At 40.2% G+C, this 22908-nt stretch overlaps 2 protein-coding genes across 3 annotated transcripts; one reads left to right on the top strand and one right to left on the bottom strand.

Annotated features, from left to right (window-relative positions):
* Positions 1-1689: 1689 nt before the first annotated feature.
* On the bottom strand, positions 1690-14409 carry UBE2D1 (ubiquitin conjugating enzyme E2 D1). 2 transcript variants are annotated; one of them, XM_088525219.1, is made up of 8 exons: positions 14324-14362; positions 8345-8408; positions 8220-8251; positions 6126-6243; positions 5549-5626; positions 5150-5255; positions 3550-3643; positions 1690-1852 (listed from the first exon to the last, which is right to left on the bottom strand). In XM_088525219.1, exons 4-8 carry the CDS (start codon positions 6174-6176, stop codon positions 1807-1809), a joined length of 375 nt encoding a protein of 124 aa, XP_088381345.1. In that variant the 5' UTR covers positions 6177-6243; positions 8220-8251; positions 8345-8408; positions 14324-14362; the 3' UTR covers positions 1690-1806. The 2 variants fall into 2 exon arrangements, with proteins under 2 accessions (XP_088381345.1, XP_088381339.1); XM_088525213.1 differs by lacking the exon at positions 6126-6243 and having other exon boundaries at positions 14324-14409.
* A 507-nt stretch (positions 14410-14916) lies between these two features.
* CISD1 (CDGSH iron sulfur domain 1) lies at positions 14917-22908 on the top strand. The gene is made up of 3 exons (XM_010214814.2): positions 14917-14972; positions 17627-17832; positions 22512-22908. The coding sequence occupies exons 1-3, from the start codon at positions 14942-14944 to the stop codon at positions 22599-22601; spliced, it is 327 nt and encodes a 108-aa protein (XP_010213116.1). The 5' UTR covers positions 14917-14941; the 3' UTR covers positions 22602-22908.

The raw sequence follows: 22908 nt of genomic DNA, 5'->3' as shown, positions 1-22908 counted from the left end.
ATTAACAACAATGGCTTTATCTTCCCAGCTACATTGTATCCTAGTTCAAATATAGGAAAACACTTATTAAAACACTCCAAAATAATTATTTTTCTTCAACCCAAGAAAAACTGTTGCTACCAAGACTTATAAAACACTTAAGTCTAAAGCTTAGAGCTGGAGCAAGGCTTATAAAAGACAGTGTCCATGAAGGTTGTGTTGCAAAAGTCATTACTGGGTCATAGATAAAGCTAGCATAGAAGTAGCACCTTCCTTGTGTCATTACAGTAACTCAACAAGCATGGAGATAAACCCATAGCCCACTCACAGGGAAAAACCTCTGACCCTGCAGGCTTTACCCCACATCCCAAGTGCCGGCTTGACATTCATTACAGTAAAAAGCAATTACCTTTTTTCAAGTTTCCCAACTGCAAGCTACTTTCGGTTAACATGCAAGGTACATGGCAAAAATGAGTCACACATTTTTACTTACAGATAACTAAAGAATCTCTGATAGGAAACAAACTCCTCTGGTTTTAATACATTTTAATAAGAGAATATTTAAATAACATTTTAATATATTTTATAAGAGAAGATTGCCTCTCTAGCACTACTGGCTTGCTACATGAAGCAATTAAGTGACAATTAACAAATAATTCTGCTTCAGTTTTAAGAAATTTACTGTAACATTCCAATATTGCAAATACACCACCTTAAAGTGTTTAAGGCTCAAACATTTGTGGTATTTCCTCGGTAAATTAGTAGTTATAATATGTAACTACATTTGTCCAAGTCCATATAAAGCAATGGGTAGAGCATGCTAAATAAATGCTATAAAGCTAGCACACAATTATCAAGTTCAGTAGTATCAGATGCATGGCTTCATTCCTCTTTTGTCTACAAGACACATGCATACTTAACATTTTGATTTTCTAATGTTAGAACAAGCACCTCAAGGATATGCATGATTTAAAAAGAATAGCCAAGAGAAGTAGTAGAAAATGCATTTTATTTATATGGAAAAGGCTACATTTAGATTTGTAAAAGGTCTGTGAGAAGGTTAAGTTGCCTACAGGTAAAAATCAGTTGTGAATAGCAACAAAACAGTTACATATCTTTCTACATAGCAGTGCAATTAGTTCACATTGCAAAAAAATTAAGTCAAGTATGCAACAGAATCAAAAACAAGTGTTTCTCCATAATTGGCGTACTAAGAATTACAGTGCAAAGATCATTTTAGGTTTTAAGAAATCTAAAGTCAGTCTTTAGAATATCCTAACAGGTTGGATATCCCAATTATTTTCGTTACTAGCAGTTGTATTTTGTCAACACTGTGCACAAGAAAGTAAGTCTAAAATGAAGTGACTTACATAGTAAATAAAATCTTTAGTCTATACAAGTAGAAATATACAAATTACATAAATGAACTAACAAAATGAAATTTGAACACACTTGTGAAACAGACAACATATCTTAAAGACACACATACAGTATTTATCACATTAAAAACAGCTACTTTTTCCAACAAAAATAATTTGGTTGCTTTACAACTGCATTATGGATCTTGCAATCTGGAGATGCAGATGTCCAACTCTTAAAAACCATAATAAATGTCTTCTGCAAGCATACAAAAAAGATATTCTTATCAGTCTTAAGGTTATTTAGAAGCTTGTTTTCCCTTGTTCCAGAACACATTACATGGGTTTAGAGAAAAAGGAAAAAAGGGCATCGTGCTACACAAACAGTAAACTGTGCTCCATTTCCTTCTAATTTGAAAAAAACTAGAATTTACAGTACTCTGTAGTATATGAAAAAGTCTTCATAAGTTTACATTGCATATTTCTGCGTCCATTCTCTTGCATGTCTGTTGTATCTGTATGTGCAGAAAGAAGGCATTACAGTGAAGAGCTGTTAGCAAGACATTGATGATGGCCACTTATTTGCTCAATACTGATGTTATTGAGTTTCACTTCTTCAGATTCATCTGTATAACTTAAAATGTAAAGCACATACCTGCTTTCTGTTCAGCTTCTGAAAATTACACCACCAAAGAATTTTGATTCAAGCTCAGAATCATCTTAGGTTTTAATATAGGTTTGTATTACAATGTGGGAGTGCACATTTCACTTGCATTTCACACAGTTTCCTTAATTGCATATTAAAAAAGGATTTTTTTTGCTGATTTCCAAAACGCATATGGAATTTCACAAAATCTGCTTTAATAGCACACAATTCAGTATAATTAACTGGTCTTGGAAAAGGTAGGGATGGAAATGCAAGCTTCCTCAAAAAGCTTATATGAATTTTGAAGGTGAGCCACTTTTTATGCTCCATTTTGCTCTGCCATCTGATCTTAAAAGGAAAATTTCTCAAAAAGACTAGATTTCAACTCTTGGGTCTTTTCCTTTTGCTACGAAGCTAACTATCCCTCCCAGAGGCAAATGTCCTCACAGAATCAATAACTTTTCCTCCAGTTCTTAACATTTGTCTACATGTTGACATGTAGAATGGAGAAGTCAAACAACTGAAATAGCTAACAGAAGATTTACCAAAAACAGCCTAAGTACCAAAGAAAATGACCTGCCCCAAACTAAATTCACAACAATTTCAGTGGCTTCAGCAAAAAGTCAGGTAGACAGTGATGCTTAGGTTATTTATGAGTGCGGTACATGGCTAGGACTACTTAATTTCCTGTTAAGGCAACTAGATGTTTTGTAGTGGAATCATTTGGGGAAGGTTATTTCATCCTTGTTAAATTAGGGCTCACGATGGATATGTTTGGGAAACCTCAGAGGTCCCTATTCTTATTGTCCCTAGTCTTTATGTCACTGGACTTGCTAGCAACTCGTAAATGCTGTTACCTGATCCTGTGAGGGTTCAGCCATGCATGCAGCTGCATCACAGCATTTCAAAACCCTACTTAGGAGGGATGTACAATAGGAAGTCAGCAAACCTCAAAACTGAACTCTGGGAAACTCAGGTGGTTGCACACTAGAAGTAAAAGACCCAAGAATAGAAATTTCACTGAGTAGAATACCTTTAGAGTTAAAACTTTTGAATAAAAACTGATTGAGAAGCATGTAATACTTGAGTAGTACTATCCATGTTACCTTCTCAATATTAAAAACTTCCACAAGTTCTCCAACTACTCTAGAAAAATACAAGGATTTTTCTTCAGGAAGATGTTGCTACAATTTGCAATAACATGTCACTAACAGCTCAATATTAGCTGATGCTACATTTATAAAATTGTATCAAATCACATGTTCCACAGTTCAGATCTAAGTTTTTACCAAATGCACAGGTTGAACAACTAGAGAACCACCATAGCAACAGATAACGTATATTTAAGGATGTTTTCATGCAATAAAAAGGAATATAAACATTCAATCACAGTGTGAATGTTTTGTGCAATTTTAAATAGGAAAAAGAGTAGGCAGCTTCCTGCTTGCATTCCATGGGTTCTTATCTTCAAGATTTAAACATCTTGAAAAGTTCAGATAGAAGGATGTATAGCAGATAAGCATCTGCAAGTACCACACAGAATATGCACATATACATTATACTCACTTTTCCTTGTCTGACTTGTAGATCTGTGCAATATCCGGTACTAGAGGATCATCTGGATTAGGATCACAAAGCAAGGAGCATATGGACAATAAAACTAAATAAAGGAGACACTTGATTAAACAAGATAATTTGCTTTTTTTCCTACAGATCTTTAATATATTCCAAGGTACTGAAGTGGGAGAAGGGAACAGAAGGTTGGAAAAAAATGCACAACTTTTACACAGCAGTTCTGCTCAGAAATATTTATACTAGACGAGGACCACTTCTGATCACTAATCTAAACATCTTGCATACCACAGAGCTGTAACTCCTGTAATAATCTCTCCTCCATGCACTAATCTATGAGCATTGAAACTGCATTCTATACGAATATTTCAAATGAAGCCCCTTTCCACCACCAATTAAATTAATCATTAGTGTAACACTACCATACATTGGTTCTGTGCACATCCTTCCCCCACCTCTGTGCTGACAAGAGCTCTTTCACATGAATACTTCACTTAATTTGACCTAAATGTGACTTCCATTTTGGAGAAAAATTTATCAGTATTACACACTGCTACTCACTTCTTATAATTTCATATTAATTTCTAGGTATCAAAGCCAGAATGTTCAATCTTTATGACACTTGCAATATACACATTTCAGGAAATTCTATTTTATATTCCAAACTAGTGTGAATATTTGCATATACTCTTGGTATTGGTTTAATAGTTTATAGTAAACTATTGGTGATGACAATCACGACCAGAAAAATGGAGAACTGACCAGTAGATAGTTCCTCTAAAGCAGAAGGAACACTCACCAAAAAAAGTAAAGACACTTTCAGATAAGCACCCAAGACCTGAAAACTCAGAGGTTTTTAGTCCTAAATGCTGCCTATTAGGAAAGATAAATGCCAACTCTCATTTCTAAGTGCCTTCTAACTAACTGGAAACAAGACAATTTTTGCTCAGTCAGCCAGTTTCTGTGGAAACCACAGAAGTCATGCCTTCAGTAGCTACCTCAGGAAAGCACGTTCATCTTAGTTTTGAGGCACATGGTTTAGGTAGCTCTTAAACACCTAAGCAAGATGTTAGATTGATCAAAACTGAATCACCTGAGAATGTTCTGTAATATGACTGTGTAGCTAAGCATTCTGATCAGAGGAAAGAAAAGTAATGAGAGCACCCACATTTTAAGCAGCTTTTCAGGTGACAGTCAACAAGATCTGCCTACAATCTCAACATTACAAAAGTAAAGAGTCTTCAGACTTGAGAAAATGTAAATAAAGTACTAGAATATTGTAAGAAAAACTTTTACTGATGATTCGGAAAGCAACTATATTTTAAAAAGTGTATCCTATAAAGCAATGTAAACCAGAATAATGCCTCTAAAGTAAAGTAAAATTAAGACTTTAGCTCATGCAAGGATGCTCAAGCAACCCAAAAAGCTACCAAAATATTGTAGCGTAAATTACCATTTGAAAGCTGTAATGCAACTGTACTGATATGTAACTGTAATATGCAGGATAAATGAATTCTCACTGTCACCCTCTGACACTGAAGTAACACTAAAAACACTATGGCACTATATGCAATTTCATAAACTACACCTTTACCTTTAGATACAGTCAGAGCTGGTGACCACTGTGATCTCAGGATGTCAAGACAGATACTTCCATTACTGTTTATGTTTGGGTGGTATATTTTTGTTGTAAAAGCAATCTGGAAATCAAAACAAAACAAGCTGTTAACATCAAATTTTGCTTATTATAGCTGATACCATAAATACAACTCTTTTTTTCCCAGCCATACCAGATCTGCCAACACATTGTATTATACAATCTCTCATACTATCAACTCATTTGTAGGATTCCATCTTATCTATATACTCAGTACAAACACATGCCATGATGCTGGCCTCTCTGGTTTTAGCTCCCTAAAGTGAGCTCCAAACAGTCAGGCCATTAAAAAAAGCTCTGAACTAGAAATGGAATAACATCTGAGAGAGCACTTACCTTTGGTGGCTTGAAAGGATAGTCTGTTGGAAAGTGTACAGTGAGAAAAAATACTCCCCCTTGATACGCACTATCCGGCTGAAACAACAGAAAACAAAGACCATTAACATTTCAGGTGTTTTTGGCACTTCTGAATGAAGCAAGCCTCCCAAAGACACAAGTATTTTAGAAAACTCCTTCACCCCCACCAAGCACACAGCCCACTGCACAGGCTGTGTACTGGGAAGGGACAGGGCTGATGCTGAGGGAATTGCACCGCAGAGCTAGGATAGAGGAACCTTGGTACTACTGCAGCAGCCCAACACAGCTAGAGTGCTGCCCTTCTCAGGGAGATTAAGAAGTAGCAGTGTTGGGCTGGTGGAGTAAGTGTAAAATGCAAAAACTGCTGATTCTTGCACTCCAAACTACCTCCCTCCTCAGTATCTGGGCTGCAAGGTACTCCTGGAGCTTAGCTCCAGGGCACCAAGGGGAACACAAAACCCAGAGCAGGTCTTTCAAATCCTGTCTCTGTGCAGCATCACAGCTGCTCTGCTATATTCAGGATCTTCCTCCACCTTTAAGCTACAAATATACTTACCTCAAGAAGTGGTTTCTCTTTGCAGATGCAAAGAGTAGGATTTTCCAACATAATTCAGTTGATCATGATGACATCAGGGAGTTTTAAAACACACAACATCTTTGTGACCTGTACAAATCTGTGAACATGCATTTTGTTAGAGAACATGTGCACAGGTTTATGTCCAGGTTGCACACAGTTAATAGATAGAAGCAACTTTGATGCAGTCATCTGTTGAGGACACCTTTCCTTCCCATTAATTACAAAAGCTGGGGGACAAGTCTCAACACTAAGAGATGAAGAGCAAACTTGCAGTTTCTGATTAATGGAAGGGAAAGAATGCCTCATTACTTTAATAAGTTTAAATCAACCCTGTAGGGACCCAGAACAAAGCTGTAGAATATCAATTTTTGTTTGTTTGTTTTCTTATGAGAGAAGAGGTAGCCTGTTTTCAAAAAGTTGAGCACAGAAATGGACAAGTTTCAGTTTTGGAGAAGAATGTAATAAAAAAGCCATGGATGGTTCATTTTAGGAAAGCTCTTCTATCCACTCAAAATGCAGACAGTGTTGCAACATAAGACAGGTTATATTTAGTATTGCTAAGAAGTCAGTATTAGGTAACACCAGAAGACATTGCCACTGTACTTCCAATTAGGTTTGAAAGCAGTGCTTGCATGCATAGTACATGGATTTGTCAAAGTTAAAATAAGCTGAAGATCAGACAAGTTCAGTGTCAGAAAGCAGGCAAAGTGAAGTCACACTGTGTTCAGCTAAGATATATGAAACTGATGATGCCCAGAAACAGGAGGAGAGGTTATCCCACATCCACTCATCAGAAGTGAATCCTGAAAGTAAGCTTTTGGGAACTATACAGAAGATGGAGCTGATTCCCTCATCCAGACTAAGGGGATAACACTGATAGTATGGCTTTTCTTTTTGGAAGATAAGGCTGAGAAAGGCCAGCAAGGGATTCTCATACTTTTCCAGAACTAAAGAAACCTAAGAAACTTAAGCAAAGAAGATAACACTGTTTTACCACTCATCTTTAAGTGATGAAGGGGCAAGAGCAGGATGACAGAAGTAACAGCCAGTAAAGTACCATGGCACAATTTTTTATATCCTATAATAAAGCTTGTCACAAGCATTTGAGCTGCTGCTGGGCCATTTAAAAGTTGGGCAACAGGTTCCAACATTTCCCTGGTAAATTAATTTAATTTTCATTGACTTGGAGGACCTGTGCTGAAGATGCTGAAACGCTGCTTCAAAGCAGCCACAAATCTGTACACTTTCTCCACTGTGTGAAGCAGTATGTCACTGGATTAAGTACTGTCTCAAATTTCCAACTCATGGACTGCTTCAGCCCACCACCTGAACCAGAAACTCCTCTTTTTCAAGTCAGCATGAAGTCAAAAGGGGGAAAAAAGTAGAAACATAAACTTACCATGGTATTGATAAACAGCCCTTCCCTCTGGTCATGTTCTTCATTCACTTTGAAATCCTTTTCAGGATTCCTTTGTAACTTTCTGACATATTCCTACTCTTCCTTACATCATTTCTTTGAAAAGGGACTTAAGCCTTGAGATCTCTCTCAGCCTGAGGAAAGTAGGCTTTTCTCATGTAGAAACCAAAAGCCTGCACAATTGCTGGATTAGAGTTTCCAAAAGTCACCCGTTTTTGGCAGAGCCACCTCACAGCTATCACATGAACTTCAACTATCTGAAAGCCCCTGAATTTCCTCATGCAACACTACTCATTTACATTTATTATCTTTTATATTGAATTACGTCAATTATTTCTCCTTTTGACAGATGAATGACTTTCAGAATTGCAATGATCATCTTTGGCAAGCAAGCTTTGCAGCTCACAGAATATCAACAATTCAAACCTTACATTTGACTGATTAAGCATCTAATTTCAAGACCAGGAGGAAGAGGGATTTTTGAAGAGTTATTGAAAGAAATCAGTACCAGGTTATAAAAATAACAATGCCACCCCAAATCTTTAATCTGCACAGAGCATTGCTGAATTTGATTGTTATGTCACCCAAAGGAATCCCTCCATAATCAAAAGGAAAACAAAATCTATTTTTCTAAACAGTATGAATAATATACTTACAGGTCCCATAATAGTTGCTTGCCAATGAAACACTGAAAATCAGAAAGATATAGTGATTAGAGTTCTTCCGAGCTGGCTCTTAACTAAAAAAAGTCAACTGTATCAATATACTATGAAGAGCTTACAGTCATCTCCAACAGGTCCAGCAGAACAGTGGGCTGGTGGGTCACGCTGCAGATCACTTAGTTCCTGTAAGGAACATACAAATATTTGAAACATTTATATGAGCATACAGATAACATCACTTTCAGGAGTGAAAACACCAGCCTCATTTCCCAGGAAACAAGGTGCAAATGCTTGGCACCTAAATTCAGCTACACTTTTTACAGCTCCCTCCTTGCTCCTGAATTTAAGGAAATGCACTGCAACAAACCTTCACCCAGTCAGAAAACAGTAAAATACTATTTCCTCTGAAGATACCCCAAGAACTCTGCAATTAAAATAGACAATTTCTTGATACATGGGAATAGTTCTCTTTGCTAACTAGTTTTACTCTTCTGCCCCAGTTTTATTCTGGGGTGAAATCATGCACTATTCCAGAAACACTCCAGGCTAGACTTGAGTCAACAAAAGCAATAGCAAAATCATTTATCAGTACAGTTTCCTTTTTATATTGAGGATTCAAATTTCACTAAAGGAGTGATATAGATAACCAGTAATCCACACAAAGCCACTGCCAGTACAAGAAGGGAATCAACAAGTCTCAAGTTTCCAGGGGGCATGAGTGGCAAAAGGAGGAGCAGGGCAGTTACAGCCACTGGCTGCTCTAATTTGCAGTTCAAGATCTAACCCAACATGGGAAGATTCAGACTTGCACCAATGCTAAGGAGTAAATTACACCAGACTACTAACTCAAGTGAAGAAGCCAATCAAAGCCTGAAATCAAGGGTTGCATGGCAATTATGAATAACTAGCAAATTAACTGCAGCAATGGAAATAGTGTAGCTCTACTTCTTGAGAAGTCTAAAATTTACACAAACAATTCCTTATGTACAAGGCTTCCCTCAAGATACTTTCACACACACAAATTTTCTTCCATCCAGTGTACATGTGCACTTCAGAACTAGTAGGAATTGACCAAGGCTCCTCAAGTATGCTTCAACTTGCTCAGGCCAAAGGTATATCTGTCTATAAAATCATACTTTTAATAACAGCTCATGATATCACATCCAGAACTACGAAAAACTGTTCATATTTCGCTGACAAAGAAACAGCTCTGAGCCACTAAATGGCACTATTCATGGATACATTAAAAGAACTTAAAAAAAAAAAAAAAAAAAAAAAAAAAAGCCAGATCCTGACAGTGCAAGTTAAGGTCCTATTTTCCAGTCAACAGAAATAACATACTGAAGTTCACGTGGTTTAAAAACACAAAATAGTAACAAGACCAAACCTTTTAAGTTGAATTTGACAGACAAGAGAGGCTCTACAAAGAAGCTAAGATCAAGCTATGATAAAAATCAAAGGACAACTTTGCTTTACACTGCTAGAGTAATGATGCTGGCACAGCTTCATACCCAAGCAAAGTTATCCAGAGAGCTGTCATACAGGCTTCAGGCTTTCCTACATCTTTTGAAGTGTTTTAAGGATATCACCAAAATGTCCCCTATGAGTCTGACCACTGGCTTATCAGCGTCCAGACCCAAGCACTATAAAACAGTTGAGCGTAAAGATTTTTATGCAACTAGTGTTACAATTGCTTCACATATTTATATACGAGCAAGAGAAAGCACAGTTAAATCCAAGAATACAGTATACAGCAGCAAGTATCTCTTCACAAGAAAGAAAAATCTTCCAGTGTCAAGGGACAAGGATGAAGAGCTAGTAAACACAATGTGCTGAAGCCTCATCCAGAAGTACACAAGAGCCGCATATAAGACTAACCGATCAACCTCCAAAATGTCCCTGTAATTAAGGCAGCTGTTTGTGGCATCTTAGTCCATGTTTTATGGACAGTCATCTTGCATTAGGCATGCCTGGTTGCTTGCCTGCACTAATCCTTTTAGCCAATGGTATAGAAAATGCAGGTGCAAGGCTTAGATGCAGGTAGATGAGTTAGCATTATTGCTACCTCAAAGCAGTGCATACTCTGTTTCAAAAGAGACTCAGCATTGCAATTTACACTATGCACCACTGCAAAATATATTTAATAAAAAATGCAAAAAAACAGTAATATTTTGGTGAGGGAAAGGCAAACACAAGTATCAGTAATTTCAAACAGTGGCCACTGTCACAGCATAAAAGTATCAGAAACCCTAAAACATGCCAAATTTCATTCTGTTCTGCAATATTTTTCTTTGGAGAGTATTAGAAAATATATTCCTGTTAGCATCCCTTTCTCTGAACAAAGTTAACATGGTTTGATTGGGATAAAATATTAATTCTATCCCTCTAGTCACAAGGAAAGGGTACAACAATAAACCAAGTATAGCTAACATACAATATTAGACTAATATAAACATTAGACAACAATAAGTGGAGATGGATACACCCAAACATCCAACATAACACTTTTCACCGCACCAATCCACACCAGAAGGAACAGCTCTGCAGATAACATTAGAAAAAACAAGTTTAACAGACATTTTCAAAGTATATATATTCTACAGTAAGTTATAAACACTAAAAATATTTTTGCATATGCAGACCTTCACCCAGTTTAATAGAGCATACATTTTATAAAATGGATGAATAATCTCTTCACCATAAAGATGGTCACTTCACAAAGATGGTGAAGAGTGACAAGATTTTTTTTTTTTTTGCTTCTGAAATCTGGGAGGGCCAGTTAAACAGTTACTGTATTTCATCAGCAGTCTTTGTGCCAAGTTTTGAGTTTTGTCCTAAGAAGTGACTGGATCAAGAATGAAAAAGATGCTTTGGTAACATGGATGCTTTGGTATCCTCATGGATATTTATCCTTATGGATACTCACTATGTCCATGATACTTTTAGGGCTGATGTTAATTATTTCATTTATTTATTTGATATTAAAAAAAAAAAATCAGAGAAGCCCGGAGACTATCAAAAGATATAAATCAATGGCATGGAGCATCACTTTAATTTTCTAAGATACAACCTACCACAACCAGAGCCTCTCTTCCTGCTCCATTAATCAAAACAGTTTTTTTAAAAATCTGCCAGCTCTGCTCTAATTTTCTTGCACAAAATGCACAGTAGACCACAGACTCACTTCTTTAAAACTCCATACATACACTGCTGCTGTACAATTAAAGGCATTTGGAATCATCTGTCCAAAAAGCACCTAAAGGCAGTGACTGTGCTTGATTAAGGATCCCGTTCTGCATAAATCTGGCAAATGTAAAGCAGACAAATATTTATCAGAACATTTCTCAGAGCGCAAGTTGTTTTATGATTAGGCTACATTCTATTTTTACACACCTTCCTAATGCAAAAAAAATATTGCTGTGCTATCACAGCTCAAGTTTTGAAAGCAAATTTAAATATTTCACATTATGGCTCCCAAACATTTTCCTGAGTTTATCACCATGCCAAGAGAGCATGTGACTCTAGTTTAAAATTCAAGCTGAAGCCACAAGCATTGACAAAGTTTCATCTGTTAAAGTAAAAAAGTTTTTTTACATGAAGATTCAAGTTGGCATATTCTGTCAGCGTACATCTACATGAGATGCACATCAAAACAAAAACATGTAGTTCAGTGGCATATTTAAATGTTTGAATGCTTCTTTTTTCGCTGAGCTGAAGGAGAAAAAAAACAATCAAGCACTATGCCCTGACAAGATAAAAACAGCTATTTTTAAACCAGGCTTCAAATGTGTCAGAAAATACTTTGTTACTGTTCAAAAACAACTCTTCAAACCAGAGGAGTCCAAGGTTTATTCATGCTTGTAACAAGAGCAAATGAATGGCATTTTTGCACTTTTTCCCCAAATTGTCATTAACAAATACAAGAAATTGCATTTTCCACCATTTACATAAAAGCACCAAGTAGATGATTTACAATGTTAGTCTATTCTGATCCGCAGTATGTAACCATCAGCATAAATTCTTTTTGACATGCAAAGAATTATGAACCAAAATCTGAAGAAAATGGCTCTCCATAGGAATGACAGATAAAAACACAGATAAACAATAACTTATACATCCGGACAGCCTGAACATTTAGCGATAGAAACACTATCTTTCCAGTTTTCAGAGCTGCTAACAATAAAGGGTTTCCTCAGCATAAATACATACTGCCTCTCCTTCAAAGAGCAAAGCAAAGCTCCAACGTGGTAAACCAATACAGGCTCCTCAGCTTAAGGTGAATTAGAAGCTCTGGTCCTAGTGAACTCAGAGATAAATTTGTCACAGAGTTGGCAGGGACTGTTGTGCTTAGGCAGCAAGGGTTCGTGTCCTCAGCAGCCAAAAACATCATGTGCAATATCAGCTGCTTATATACGCAGTTGATCTTTTTAGACAGTTCCTCTGCATTATACATCTTTCTTGGTTGATGCTACCATCTTAACTGCACAAATTATCCAGATTACTGCAAGCAAACACTCAAGCTCACCAGCACAATCCCTTAGTTATATCAGAACACAATTTTGAACTGCTGTAACTACACACAAGGTTAACCAGAGACTGTACATCTCGACTGATAATGGTCCTCCAGGCACTTTGCGGGAGCACTAAGTCCTTGTGGCACGGCCTCTACTCCAGACTTCATCTCCCTCTACCCTTGAAATACAACGTTACCATCAATCTGAACAGTCAGGCTGAGGCATCTGGAAATTGCATAAGATAAGCACACCATCACACAAACACATTCCATGGAGCACTTTTTCCCAGTCTTGCAACTTTAAAGAAAGCCCTACACATTACAGTGACATCAAGACAGTTTGCCTTCACAAACACTTTTCTCCTTCATTTCAACTGTTGTTTTGAAATGACACTATTTCCTTGACACTCCCCTCTTTCACAGCAAGCAACTTCATACAACATCACATTGCAGGTGGCCTGTCAACCAAGGCCCCCTGGCAGTGGTATTTTCTTGCCCTGGAAAAGCAGCTGAGAGCAATGAATGAGAAGAAAAAAAAAGGAAAAAAGGACCAGCCATTTCTGCAGGAAACTAGAAGAGGTAACCAGTAAGGAATCTATTCTCTACACTTCTGGTAGCTCCTTCCCCAGTATCCCTTTGTATTTCCAATAAAAGCTATCATGCAATTATTGTCCAAAAAATCCTTGCCTTTGGTATCCTAGCCAGCTTTTTTTTTTCTCCTTTCAAATAGAAGAAAAAGGCTAATACAGCTAACAATATAAAGATAGCATGACAATTTCCTCACAAATTTCACACCCCTCCAACAAAGTTTGTAAAAATGGCACATTAAAGTTGCACCTTTCCAATACATATGGAAGTCTCTAAAGTAGGAAAACAAGTTACACAGGGAAAGCAATGCAGAAAAAAATACAGAAAGCAACTCTGCTTTGGCAGGACTTCATTTGGGAGAGCACAAACCAGTTATCACTTCACCTGAAAAATACAGTGAACTACCAGGCTTCTCACCGCCTGTTTGTCACCTGAGCAGAAAAAAAAAAAGGGTGAACGGGGAAAGAGCTGGGGTTGAACACGGAGTACAGGGCGCTGAAGGCTAAGGGACCCCCGCCTCGTTCACCGCCCCCGGCCCCTTCTTGTCTCGGCGCTGCAGCAGCCGCCTGGTTCCGCCGAACAAAGGGCACCCGCAGCCTGCGCCCTCGCTTAAAAACCCGCCGATTACCAACATTCTCCTCAGAAAAATTAACTCCCGGAACGGGGTGGCGGGGGCACCCGCAGCGGGAAAACTTTCGCGCAGGGAGCTTCGCCTTTCACCGCCCCTCTCCTCGCACAACCGGCGAAACACAAAAAATACCCCCGGGCGGGTTGTTAACGGCGCTTTCAAGCAGCCTTTTACCTGAGGGGGGAGAGCAGGTACCCCTCAGAGGCGGCGGCTCGGGCCCCACAAAGGGCGGGGGTAGGGGGAAACGACCGTTAACGGCTGCGCCGCGGCGGGCAAGTATTAGGGGGACGGCGCTGGCCAGGCGGGACCCGGTTTCTTTCCCCCTCCGCCCCACCCCGTCCCCCAAGCGGCGGCTCGGCCCCCACTCACTTTCTGGATGCGCTTGAGCGCCATGGGAGCACGGGGCGGGCGGCGGCGGGCGGGCGGCGGGGCGGGTAACGGCGGCCGCGCGCGCCGCCGGGTGGGCGATGGGGGCGGCGCGGGCCGGGCCCTTTGTGCGCGCGGGGCGCCACGGGAGCCGTAGTCCCGAGGCGGGTAGACCAGGTGTCCCCGCCTTCCAGGGCAGGGAATTTACCCCCTGAAACGCAGCATTTTCGGCCCTAGATAAAGCGAGAGGAGCAAAAAGGGTCCTGACACCAAACAGGCCTATTTTCCTAGACGGGAAAAATAAATAAAAATACAAAGCCCTACGTCCTGTTGCTCACCTCATCAGGAAAGTGCCAAACCAGGAACATACTCTGAGCTCCGCAGCCCCCAACAAAAACCACAACACTATGAGACACCCCTTCCCACATAACATCTGTGCCCCGCGGATCCCGTTTTTAAGCGCGGCAGACATCGCCCCGTCCGGGCGCGGCGCCTTTAAGAGGCGACAGAGGGCGGCTGCCATCTTGTGTGGGGGTGGTTGCGCGGGGGTGGTTGCGCGGGCGCATGCGCGGTGGTGGCGGGAGCAGCATCGCGGCTAGTGCCCTCCAAGGCGGCGGAGCGATGGGGCTCGGGTCCAACTCCGCCGTGCGGGGTAGGCGCGGATCGGGGCGGGGGTGCCCGCATTTTAGGGGGGAATAGGCAGCGTGCGATTCCCGCCCCCCGTTATTTGGGGAAGGGGAGGAGGGAAGGGGCGCGGCCTTCACGCCCCGCCGGACCCTGGGGGACAAAATGGCCGCGCGGCGCTTTTCCCATGCCTTCCCCCTTCCTTAACAGCTCCCCTCGGGAGGCTTCGCCCTTGGGATTTATCGCCTTTCAGGACCCTGCATAAATCTTTTATGCGTCATTTCTCATCCAAAATGGGCTTGTGGGCGCTTTTTGGAGTCTGCCGCGTCGGGCTGTCATTATTCTCGTCCCCCCTCGCAGTTTTCCGCCTTGGAAAAGTAACTGCTGGAGGTCCTGAAGCCCTGAGGGGAGAGGAGCCAAAATTACTGCTGTTCACGTGCTCTTCCTGTGGGATAAACGCTCCCGAGCTATAAGCAGAGCCTAAAAGCGTCTTTGCGGTCTCTGGAAAGGTTCACGGGGATTTCTTAGCGGGAGGAAACTTCCAGAGGGGAAGGGAGGAGAAACTCGGTGTCCCAAATCTCTTATTCCTCAGGGCATGACACTCATGCTGTTGAAATAAGCCTCTCCAAGTAATGCACATCTGACCTTGAGTTTGGCAGCAAGGTGCAGAACTGAAGCCAGGGGCCTTTTGAAGCAATAAAGTGATCCAAAAGAAAAAGAAAAAAAAAAGAAAAAAAAACCCTTAATGATGTTATCGGTCACAAGTGCAGTTTTATGATTAGTTTAGTTGGAAATGTGAAATTGCAGCTTTTTCCAAATCTATCATTTTTGCAAGAAAACAATAGTCAACAATAAGACTCCCTACTTTAGAGATGTTGCAGGTTGATAACCGTTATAAGAGAGAGGGTTCATCTGTTAAACTCAAATGATTTTCATACATTTGGATTATTATCTCCCGGAAGATAAGGGAATAGTCTAGTAGTGTCTTCTCAGATGGTTAAAAGTGATCATTAAGCCTTGATCCATTGGCAATGCATGAAAGAGTGCCTTGGGTAATCTTTGTGGCTGCTGCTTTTCTGTTAAGATGCATTGAGCATCTTTTAACATCACCTTATTGTTAAAGAGGTGGTTTGCCATGCAATTGTAGGTGATTTCTCGGCATACTTAGGTGTTTTCTGCTTCATCTACTAAGAAAATGAACTTGGGCAGTTTCTGCACTTGTGATTCCCTTTGCAAGACACTTAGCCAAGAATTCCCCACCTGTTCCCTGATCCTAAAGGACTGTATTTGTAATTCAAGTGTTTGTCTAATTCCGCATATTGCTAAATCCAGACACTTGTAGATCAGCGTGATTCATATTCGCTACGTGATGTTTAAATGAGAAAAGGCTTTGGTACATAGCAGATAACCTTTTTGATCCTGTTTGTGGACACTTACAGTGACAATACAGCTCAGTTAGCTGTGGAAAGAAGTAAGAATAGCAAAAGCTTTTTGTTTCTTCTTGCCTCTCAGAGTTGGATAATGTAGTAATGACTGACTCCAGAGATAGTATTTGGCTTGATGTCTTTCAAATCTAATGCAGAAATTAAAGGCTGAGACTGAAGTTTCCAACTAGAGACTGAGTTTTCCTAAGTAATCTAAATGCTCTCAAATACCCCTTAGATTTATTGTGGAGTCAGCTGAACTCATATGCCCATCTCAGGAGCACATCTGGGGGTAGAAGCAGTAGAAAGCAACACTGAGTCTTCTCTTTGACTTTCTGGGGTGGTCAGAAAGTTCAAAGAGAGGAGCCAGCTTGGAACAGAAAGGGCCTCAGCTCTTATGGCATCCAGAACTCTACAACAGTTGGGCCCAAGTCCAAGATATTCTCATGGCGCAGAGGGAAAACAATAGGGACTGAAGAAGTAGGAAAACTCCTTGCAGAAAAGGAAATGATGCCAAGTGAGAGAGGCTGCAGCGATTGAGAGAGAGCTGTTGGCCCGTGGAGAAAAAAAAAAAAGAGGCTGGGGTGAAGTGTGGAAAGGGGCTATTAAAATATAAGTTATCTTCCAAAGAGCCAGTGCCTGATCCAGTTAAAACAAACTTGTGCAGTTATTGTTATATATAATCCTTGTGTATCTATGTTCTTTCCTGTGCAGCACAGTAGGGATTTAATCTAAGCTGGTTTTCTGAAATGGTATTATATTAAATAATTCCCCCATTGCCAAACACCTGTTAACATTTTTATTTACAACACATGTTGCATGAAAAGCTATCTCGGTACCAATACCCTGGAGAAATCCTGTTTATGCTCTTGCTGCAAAGAGTTCTTCTCTAGCGACTTTCCTGCAACAGAAACAAACATCAGGTTTCCTTGCTGCTCACAGCTGTTTTAATGGGCTGAACCGTGCACTGCTGACACTGATGGCACAGACTCCTGAAGAAAAACATGGGGAAATAAGTGTGATGTTAATCCTATAGCTGTTGTCTAGAAGGGTTTGGGAGTGAAAGAGAGCTCTGGCCAATAGAAAGGAGTAGGTTACTTGGATGAGGGCCAGGAGATAATATTCAAGTTCTAAAATATTACATTTCTTCTACAGAACAGAAAGGTGTGCCACAGACATGAAACATTTACTTTAAGTAAGCATAGCAAAATATTATAGTCAAGAAACCCACTGTCTCTGTTTTCCTCTTTTATTCTAGTTGAATGGGTTGCTGCAGTCTCCTTAGCTGCCGGAGCAGCTGCTGTTGGGTATCTGGCTTACAGAAAATTTCTTGCTAAAGACAAATGCTGCAAAGCCATGGTGAATCTCCATATCCAGAAAGATAACCCCAAGGTAGTCCACGCATTTGATATGGAAGATCTGGGAGACAAGGCTGTGTACTGCCGTTGCTGGAGGTCTAAGAAGGTAAGAGAAGAATGAATCATAGAATGCCTTAATTTTGTTGATGTTCCTGCCTCTTTTAACACAACTGACCTCAAGCTGCTGTGTTTAGAAGAAAACCACCCTTTGCACAAACTATACTGCAGTGCAAAGTAGCCTTGACCTCTACAGCCAGTGCTGGGATGGTATTGAGCTTTTTGTGCAAAAATTTACTGTTGTATGACTGTGTATTGTAAAGAGGTATCTTCTGCCATACAAATACAGCAATGAATTGTTCTCAGTATTCATGGAGATAATCTTAAAAACAAACAAGTCCACACAAATACCTTTGCAACTCATAATTCTATGGGTAATTTGCTAGAAAAGCGAGTGAAATAGTGCTGACATACCTCAAACTCAAAAATTTTGAGAAATCTAGCCTGTATCCACAGAGGTCCAACCTGCTTGCCTATAAAGCTGGGTTTCCCAGAATTGGTAAAAATAATATATAGCTTTTCAGTAGCACTGTAAGATCATTTTTAGATCTGAGCTAGAGATGTGAGAATCTATACAGTGTGTGATGGTTCTGGGCCCTGTAAGGAGAGAAAGCAGAGTGCTGGGGTAGTCTGGTCAGTTTACAACTGTCACACATTTAAAAGCAGTCTTTGAAGCTGAGGCATTAATGTGTGGAGACTGAGATATTGCAAGCCTTCAAAGCCAGATAACTGAGATGAACAGCCTTGAAACCTGGTTATCTCTCCCTTAGCGAGCTAAATACTACACTTCCCATGCCTTAGAGACCATCTAATCAGGCCATGCTGTGCGTAGTTCTCCGGGTACTGTAACTTTCAGTCCTTGCAGTTACCAGATTCTCTTCATTGCCTGAAGGGAAAGCAAGGGAGTTGGGAAAAAATTGACGACACTGCTGATGGTGTGACAGCGTCATGACTTGATCGGAAATAATCCTGTGAGGGAAGGGCTTGTAATCTATGATCCATCTGGAGTCTGAACTGCAAATGAGATTATTTTTTCTTCTCTCCATGGCCACGGTGGGTACCATGGACTAAATTACGCATTTCCATACATATATATTACGTATTATAAGGATATGAGTGTACTTGCATGTAGGCTGTCCAGCATGCAGGTGTCATGCAGTACTACGTGTATAGCAGCATTGGTTCTAAATTTATAACGTAAATCTCAACTGAGAATGAAAATTCTAGCATTGGAAGCTGCTGTGAGCATTACAGTTTCAGAGGAAAATGGCAGTGGGGAAGGGAAAAGCTGCTCTAAGTATCTGCAGGGGTGATATCTGAAATTGGGTTGACATACTGTAGGCTCCTCCTTCAGCGCTTCTGCCAAAAAATCCTCAACTTGTACCTTATTATTTATACTTCTAGCTTCTTTCTTTACAAAACAGGAATGGAAATAGTGTCTGGTTTTAGTAGTTGCATTGCAGCTCCTGTCATTATTCTAGTTATTGTTCGATACTATCTTTTTATGAAAAACAAATTTTATGAAATACAACTTGGCAGATATTTGAAGGGGTGTTGTCAGTTTTGGAACATACTGTCCTGCTGTTAGGCCCCTGTAATCAAATACTAAAAGGAAGCAGACAGGGACCACCTTACAATGAGCCTGTTCTTGGAGCTCTAATCTGAATAGTCTTGTAAAGGCATTAAAGAGCTCAGTGGAAAAATTCAAAGGCATTTGTTTTCTTCAACTAATGCTTAGTAATGAGTATTTTAATCAATGTGTTCTGCTTCAAAGCCTGCAGTTTCCAGCATCACTGTCCTCCCCTTGCTCTGACCAGTTGACCTTGTATGTTGGCTAGCATGATATTTAAAGTGGTGTGTGTGCGCGCTGCTTCCCATGTTCCCAAGCAGTAATAAAAGACTTCATTTGCACATGCTTGGGTTAGAACTTTCTGGCATTATTTCTTTCTTATAAACTCCATCTTGTTTGAGTATGTAAGCACTTCTGATGGATTTAGCCTGACCTGAGGAATGGAAGCTGTTAATGGAACCTGTAGTGCTTCAAAGCGTAGGATATTTTGGTGTTTACTGGCAGTGTATTCCTGCTGGGCCTTCTGCACCGGGAATAACAAAGCAGTTCTGTCCTAGTTGGGCTATTCCAGCAGAGCTCTTGGAAGATGAATAGGGTTATCTTCAGTTGTTTCTAAAATAGTATAATATAAAGGCTTTTTAAAAAGGTTTTTGCTGGCCAAATATCTAATGTTTTTCACTGTTTTTTTTAGAATGCATGTATTTAAAATATATACAAAATCTTCAGATAAAATGGGATATAATTTCAGTCTGTTGAAGTGGTAGGTAGTTCTGTAAATCGTCCTTTCCTCTTCAGTGTTGTGCTCTACAGGGTCTTCATAGCAGTAGTTGTCATGTTTTGTGGAAAAACGCAGTGATCACAGTTAACTCTTGCCTCTGGTAATTTGCTTTGTTTTAAAAACAAATTGCAATTGCTGCAGAGCTAGAACATGCGTTTTCTTACTCTTTACTCTTATGCCTGTGAACTGTAAAGATGTCACCTTGATTTGCTTTTTGCAGTAACCTGCAAACTCTGTCTTTCAGAGCCGTATTTGTCCCTATTTTGTGGGTTTCTTGAGAAATACTGCTGCAGAATGTGAGGAACAGCAGCAGAGAATCCAAATCAGCTCAGTGCCAAGGGAAATAAGCCGAGCTTTCCGGGGCATCACTGCACATTTCCTTTGAGCCATGCAGTGCTTTGATTACTATTGCTAGCATGCTTTAGCTTACATGGGGATGAGCATGCTGTGTCAGTCTGCCCATCCAACTAATTCAGTACCTGCTCTTGAAGGTGACCAAGAGGGTGCTCTGCAGAATGGTAGGGAATAATTTCTTCTAAGAGAAATTTAAGTCTAGTATCCCAGCATGAGGAGGCTAGTGATGTAGTGACCAGCTAAACCGGAGGATGCTCTGAGGATGGTCCAAGGTGGAAGCTATTACAGATGCTTTGACACTGTCTCAAGTCTATGGATTGCACTATTTTTGCCACCTGCAAACTTGAAGCAAAGTTGCTGGTTTAGTTGGACCCTGGTCCTGCCTCCCTTATAGCATGTGAGGTGCTGCATGTCTGATGGAGGCAGAGTTGGAGTCTGGTAAAGAGCAAGGGCTGTGATGTTGCATGGAAAAATAACTGGTGCAGCCTGGGATGGAAGCAGATTTGTGCCCCCTGAACACATGTTCTTATTTGCTCTAATGCTTTGCCAAGTGCCTAGTCATCGAGTCTCAATGACTGGTTTGATGGTAAAGTCCCCACACGATTCAGGATGTGTGAGTATTCTTCAAATTCAGGGGTTATTTATTTGGAAACTTCATCTGCCATTTGCAGCATATTTTTGACATTTTTTTTGACTGAAAAACAGGCCTCCCTACCTTGCCCCCAGTAAAGACAAGGAAAATCCTCCCCAACAGGGTATGTGGCTTTATCTTTAAAACTAAGGAATTCTTTTTTTAAAACAAGTATCTTGTTTTCATACTGTTGTTTTCTTGTAGTATTTTGAAATATTTAATTGTAATCACACATGGCTCTTCAGGATGTTAACTTTATTCAAGGGCTAGGACTGAGCCATGGACACTAGGATCAATGCAGTGTTGAAGATGGTTTGATCATGACTGTAATGTGAAGGGAGTATTGCTGTTGTAAAAGTTGAGCTGAATATTGCTTAAGTTTGATTCCAGTTACTTCAAAGTGGAAAAAAAAAATAGAAATTGACTGAAGATACTGGTGTGTGGCTTCCTGAGCTGATCTCCAGAGCTTCCCCTACAATAATGGCTTAGCCCTGAAAACCCATCATCGGGAAGGATGGAGTGTGATCTAACTCTTGTTGCTTCACACAGTGTTCTTTGGCTTTTGTGGACGAAGACAGCTGCCCAAGAGCAGAGCGATTGAGAGCAGTCCAGAATCTGAGCAGTTATTACTGGCTAAAGGAGAGTCCCCCTGGGTCTTGCTCTGACCAGGCTGTTCTGTTTTTTACGGAACAAGCATTTCTTCAGACTTGCTTCCTCAGTACTACCCTTAAGCCCCTGATGAATAACCATGTCAGCTGGAGGTGCGGTTTGTTTTCATTAGCAGCTCAAAATCCTAATGTAGAATCCAGCTTGTGTGGAGGGGCCCTTGTGTCAATGAGATAAGCAAGCTGTGTCGGGATGAAGTAAAGAAGGGCTTGCCAGTCTAACTGTCTGTGCATAACTAATCTTTGGATGTCCTTGCTTAGTGAGAGGTGACCTAGGAAAGTGGTCCTTTTGTCTTCACGTGATAGACAATAAAAAAACAGGAAAAAAATCAGCTAAGGATTCTTAATCCTTTTCCTCTCCTCACCTACATTCTGCAGCTGTGTTCAACTGTGCAGCTTTTGTCCAAGGAAGCTGAGCGTGGGGTGAGGTTGAGAATTAGATACTCCAAGCAGGTTACAGGTGAAAGCCAGATTTGGCTTCATTTTGAGTGGTGGCTTGGGGCTAGAAAACTGATCTGAGTTCCTCCTGTTTAATAACAAGCTTCCTATTTGGTGTGCTCTTTTGTGTGAGCAAAACTAGTGTTTAGCCAGAATCCAGTGAGACCTCAAATGCTAGTGCAAAAGTTGTGATTGCAGTGGATTTGAGAAGCTACTCCAAGAATATTTGATCTTGGTTCTTAATTCTGACTCTGGATATACTTAATGTCTCTCATATTCTTTCTCTTTTCAGTTCCCTCTTTGTGATGGCTCTCACACAAAGCACAACGACGAAACTGGTGACAATGTTGGACCTCTGATCATCAAAAGGAAGGAGGCATAGAGTGGACAGTGGAAGCTATAAAATGAATGTCTGACAAATCCTCTGCTCACTTGTAAATCAGGGCAGGGAAACACATTTTGTTGTGTCACTGAAGAATCCCAGTGTAGTGTATACCTGAGGCTTCAGCATGGGTATTTTTTCTGGTGTCTTGTTTTAATCACTACAATGTATAATTTACTAAATAGTCATGTTTTTTTTTTGTCCTGTGAAGTATGTGTACTGTTTCATTAAGTATGAAACTAAAATGACGGATAGAATGTACTTCAGCCAATGTGCAGAAAATAATTTATTAAATTATTTTCAAATA

The sequence above is a fragment of the Tinamus guttatus genome, unplaced genomic scaffold (assembly GCF_059628265.1).
Source record: "Tinamus guttatus ecotype Peru unplaced genomic scaffold, ASM5962826v1 Tinamus_guttatus_pri_ptg000023l, whole genome shotgun sequence".
Taxonomy (NCBI): Eukaryota; Metazoa; Chordata; class Aves; order Tinamiformes; family Tinamidae; genus Tinamus; species Tinamus guttatus.
Note: the sequence above shows the minus strand (reverse complement) of the source record. Positions and strands in the feature narration are given on the sequence as shown.

What these genes read in the sequence shown, in the direction of transcription:
- UBE2D1 (XM_088525213.1), bottom strand. Translation starts at nt 14,347, where the DNA reads ATGGCGCTCAAGCGCATCCAGAAA. An exon ending in AAGCAACTATTATGGGACCT is followed by an intron (nt 5,627 to 8,219) that starts GTAAGTATATTA and finishes CTGTTGTTTCAG; the next exon opens with CCGGATAGTGCGTATCAAGG. An exon ending in ATCCTTTCAAGCCACCAAAG is followed by an intron (nt 5,256 to 5,548) that starts GTAAGTGCTCTC and finishes TTTGATTTCCAG; the next exon opens with ATTGCTTTTACAACAAAAAT.
- CISD1 (XM_010214814.2), top strand. Translation starts at nt 14,942, where the DNA reads ATGGGGCTCGGGTCCAACTCCGCCGTGCGGG. An exon ending in GTCCAACTCCGCCGTGCGGG is followed by an intron (nt 14,973 to 17,626) that starts GTAGGCGCGGAT and finishes CTTTTATTCTAG; the next exon opens with TTGAATGGGTTGCTGCAGTC. An exon ending in GTTGCTGGAGGTCTAAGAAG is followed by an intron (nt 17,833 to 22,511) that starts GTAAGAGAAGAA and finishes TTCTCTTTTCAG; the next exon opens with TTCCCTCTTTGTGATGGCTC.